General features: G+C 36.4%; 1 protein-coding gene across 1 annotated transcript; it reads left to right on the forward strand.

Annotated features, from left to right (window-relative positions):
• The first annotated feature begins 477 nt into the window (after positions 1-477).
• Positions 478-2,535, forward strand: LOC110093589 (BURP domain-containing protein 5-like). The gene is made up of 4 exons (XM_020818520.2): positions 478-538; positions 1,202-1,313; positions 1,473-1,957; positions 2,036-2,535. The coding sequence occupies exons 1-4, from the start codon at positions 503-505 to the stop codon at positions 2,321-2,323; spliced, it is 921 nt and encodes a 306-aa protein (XP_020674179.1). The 5' UTR covers positions 478-502; the 3' UTR covers positions 2,324-2,535.
• The last annotated feature ends 2,519 nt before the right edge of the window (positions 2,536-5,054 follow it).

Below are 5,054 nucleotides of genomic sequence, written 5' to 3' on the forward strand. Positions count from 1 at the left end.
TTTGAGTGTTTGTGATCGCTTTAAGGACCATGTAACTCTTTTTTAGGATAAAATAAAATTAATATTTCCTTAAATGAAAAATCTATCACTTCACTCATATTCTCCAACTACAAATGATTTGATTAATATCGGCTAATAAACAGCTTAAAATAGTCTTCATAGATTACGAAAGAATTTGTTTAATTTTCATTTTAAAAAAAAAATTTTGGAGCCGCACAATAGTTATTAATACTTTGCAAGTTTTTATTTTTATTTTTTAAGATAATAGAGACAAAAGTAATTATAAACTATTATTTTTTGTCAAAAAAATATTCGATCTTTCAAATGATTAGAATTATCCTGAATAAAAAGGCGACACTTTCTTTCTAATCAGTACAATTTAATATACAATATTTATATGCGAATCTTATCTTGATTGAATTGTCTCACCATAGGCTACTATATAAGCCGACTATAGTGCGACTCACTCACTCAAATCATTCAAAGCAAGAGCGTTTCTCTCATGGATTCCCTTCTTTTAGCCATCTTCGTCCTCATGGTAATCTACTCATCAATCAAAAGACAAAAGATCAAACATATATGTATTTAGAGGTTGTTTGGTTGACAAAAAAAAATACTATTAAGTTATTTTGATGAGTGCAAAATAAATTTAGATAAATATGCTTTTTTTTTTTCATTTGAAGTATATGGGTGTACTGTAAAGTTTAAATATAGTGTTGGTGGTGGTGACGGGCGGAAGGCGGCCAACAACTGTGAAGGCCGGCGGTGGTGGTCGACAGTCCGACAGTGGTGGCAGTGCCAATGGTGGTCGACGGCGGGTGGTAGCCGGTGGCGGTGGTGGGCTAGAGGCAGGTGGAGCGAGGTGGCTGGCAGTGGTGGCTACATTTACTATACTTTATTATGCATTCCTTCTTCGTCCAATAAAACTTCAAAATGTTCAAAACCCTTGCGTTTAGAAATCATTACACCCATTTGAAATCCCATCAAACAATCCCTTAATCAACTAAGCCAAAAATGTGCTTTTAATTAATTAGCAAACTAGGAAAACAGTTTCATTTCATGCTATTTTTCGTGGATCATGACGATGCATTTATCCAATATATATGTTTTAAGATTTATAGAGGAGGATTATTGGATAAATTAATGTCTAAATATCTCATGAGGCTTTAGTTTCTAAAGTGCATTTTTTTTATTGTTTCAGGTTACAAGTGCTCATGCAGCGATACAGAACGCAACGTCTGCACAAACTTACTGGCGAACTATGCTTCCCCAAACTCCCATCCCTTCCAGCATCCAGGAAGTTCTACGCCAAGGTCATTTCTCTCTCTCTCTCTCTCTCTCTCTCTCTCTCTCTCTCTCTCTCTAAAGATTTTTATAAAGGAATAACATTCAGGTGCCAGATTAACATCAGGTTAGCTTTTTTTATTATTATATACACTTACTCTGAAGATACTGTTCCTTTGTGATTTCAGCGAAGGAAATGAAATCATTTGACATTGAGAGAGCCCCAACTGTTTTCATTAGCTATAAATGCGCAGCTAGCGATGCGCAAATCCACAATGACCCGAACGTTCCGCTCTTCTTCTTAAAAAGCAGCCTCAAATCAGGAACAAAGAAGACTCTCGACCTCACCAAGATCATCTCAACCCCGCCTTTCTTCTCTGCAGAAAGGGCTGAGGCGACGCCCTTCTCCTCCTCAAAACTTTCCGAAATCCTTAACATCTTTAGCATCGAGCGCGACTCGGCTGAGACTGTAGCTATCCAGCGTACGCTGGCAGAGTGTGAGGAGCCACCGCTCGACGGCGAGAGAAAGCGCTGCGTCACGTCAATGGAAGCCATGGTGGACTTCATCAAGGCCGAGCTGAGCAGCAGGGATGTGCATGTCGTTGAGACGACAGTGACAGGCGGAGTGCCGAGGCAGGAATATGTGGTGGGAGTCAAAGGAGCGCGCCGCGTGGTGAGTGTAGAACATTTAAAAAATTAACGGTAATATTTTCTTGATTCAAAAGCTTAAATATGAAGTATTTGTTCATAGAGAGCGGAGGCTTTGGTGTCTTGCCACCCAGAGCCATATCCAAGAGCAGTATATTATTGTCACACGACATCGAACATTGAGGTATATAAGGTGCATTTGGTGGGCGCAAATGGAGTGGCAGTGGACGCTGTGGCGACGTGCCACATTGAGACCTCGACATGGGATCCGAATTACGCAGGCTTCAAGATGCTGAAGGTGAAGCCAGGAACTGAACCCATTTGCCACTTTCTGCCGCTAGGCCACCTTATCTTCGCAGGCCTGTCAAAGAAGGATAGTTTTGCACTCTAACTTGAGCCATCTTTAACATCATTAGTGTTGTCTATGCTAAGGAAGTTCTTCACTGTTTTAAGTGAATGTTGCTAATAAGCTATTATGTGAGTCTTTCTAGTTCGAAGCTGCGAGTTATATGAGTAGTAATATGTGCTCTATGAGAGAAATATGTTTATATACTATGTGATTTAGCTGTTTTTCAATTATGAAAAATATGGGCTCGTTGATCTTCTGTGGGCTAAAATAATGAACGTTTTTTTTGGTGTTAGTAATAAATAGACAATCTGTTTCTAAAACTATGGTTTGTATCTAATAAAATGTTCAATAATAGAAGAGATAAATACAATTTAGAAAAACTGATTGAGATAAAAATGCATATAATATCTAAAAAGAAGCCTCTCTCTAACTTTATTATAAGTCTCCCTACTCTTTTATCCCTGGTTTGGTGAGCCAAGAGGAGAATGGTAGTCTTTGTTGTGCTCCTCCTTTAGAGGAGGTGAAACAGACTTTATTTGAAATGAATGCCTTCTTGTCCCAGGGCACACCACGGCTAACCTAGCCACCCATTATCACATTGAATTTTCCCTTTTTTTTTGTTAAAACTCACATAGGGCTTACTTATTAATATTAAAAAAAAAGATTACAAGTGTTTAGAGGGATCTATACACTCAATAGGTTACGATTAAAAGAGGAAAAAAATCTAACGAGTTATGGATCCCTATCTAAATGCAATAAGAAGAAAAAAAAAGAAAGGCAAAAAAGACAAAACCCAAAAAATTATAGCCTAAGAATGAATGTATCAATTAGCACTCAAATATCATCTGATAAACTGCAAAAATGAAAGAAAAAAGACAACATATAGTAAAAAAGCTATACACATACAAAACAAAGAGGTAAGCTAAGAAACACCCAAGGAAATAACAAGGCAACACCACAACAGCCTACTCCAACCAAAGGCGAAACAACAACCCAACAAGCAGGCAAAAGAAGAACAACCAAAAGCTTAGATGCATGAACCTCCAACAGAAGTAAAAGTATACACATAACCTAACCAATAAAACCCATGAAACGAACATCCACTACAGGAAAATTGTCCATTACCAATAAAATTTCTAACGGATTCCCAACAAAATAATTTCCTGCGTATTTCCGGCAAATAATGATGAAAAAATTTTGATGGATTTTTTAGATGGATTTTTCAATGGAGTACCCAAGGGAAAGGATTAACAATCAACCCAATAAAATAAAACAAACTTTGAAGAACAATATGAGGAGGAAAAACACTCAGATAACAAGAAGGACACCCATCAGAGGCAAATAAACTAGGACTCGTATAGCCTTCAGACCCAAAACTTAAAAAAAAGGACAACCCAACACCGAACAAGAAACTACAAAAATTATGAGTATCAAATGAATCCACAGTGATGCACCAGACAGAACAAAACCAGTAGGATAAAGCAAACCACGAACCCCACCTCATAAGAAAAGGGAAACCCAATTTGAACGATCAGAAAAAACCCCATAGTGGAAACAATAATTAAATAGTCCTTAGGCACCAATGCAAATGCAAAATCCACCTAGTGCCAAAGGCCCAACCAATGCCCCAAAACTAAGCAAGAATCACTAGAAAGCAGACCCGAGATAGCAGGCCAACAGCTAATTGATAATGTAAGGCAACCCCACAGAATCCAACATAATTCTATCTTTCAGAATAGTAGGAGCATTTAACATGCTGAAAGGCACAAAAGTATTTCTTAAAGAGCCTTTTGTATCCAACTACATCACACACGTATTAGTAACCCTTCTAATAATGTAAAATTACTCAGTAAAGCCATAATCTACTAAAACATTTAAAAATTGTTAGCATTAAGGCATTTTTTTGGCATTGATCAAAGAAAGCAATCTTTTAGAATCTGTTTCAATCCATAATTTCTTAATGTTGTTGTCATAGCAAATCCTTAAACCTTTAAACATGCCATACAAATCAACACCTAAAGCATCACAGTTTTGCATATTTGAGGCAAAGCTACTCACCAGCTTGCCATTATGATCATGAGTCAAGCCACCACAATCATAACCAGAACTAAAAGAAGAACCATGAATGTAAAGTTTAAACTCATGAAAAGAAGGCTTAGACCACTTGATAATCATAGGAGGAGAGAACTTATTAGTATTATTAGAATGAAAATTACAGAAAGTAAGCCAATCTTTTCTCCCTCTAAAAGATACTACAAGAAAATAGGTCAATAGCGACCAAAAAATTAGAGACAAAAAAAAATTTGGTCGCTAAAGATATCTTTTAGCGACCAAAAGTAAGCGTGGCCTCTAAATAATAAGGAATCTAGATATTAGCGACCAAAAAGGAAAATTAGTTGCTAATTTTGTCACTAAAAGTCTAGATATTTGTTTTTCACAAATATATACATGTCATCTTAATGACTAATTATTCTATTTAATTGTGTACATAATACATTTTTAAAATATCATTAACATTTTATATAATGATAATTATTCTTAAAGTAAATTTAGTTTAAAGTATGAATGATTTGTTTGTAAAAAAAAAATCAAAATGATGTAATTAATTAATCATTCAATTTCTACAAAATATATTTTGGAGTTTCCTTAAATTCGACCCCTATTTTTTCAGATCCTTGACCGTCGTATGCTTCGTAAATATGTCGAGGGTCCAAGTGGGTATAGCGCCCCTTAACGAGGTTCGACCTGCCTGGTCAGGTCGCTGGGTTAGGCT

This window comes from Dendrobium catenatum, unplaced genomic scaffold, assembly GCF_001605985.2.
Source record: "Dendrobium catenatum unplaced genomic scaffold, ASM160598v2 fragScaff_scaffold_1278, whole genome shotgun sequence".
Taxonomy (NCBI): Eukaryota; Viridiplantae; Streptophyta; class Magnoliopsida; order Asparagales; family Orchidaceae; genus Dendrobium; species Dendrobium catenatum.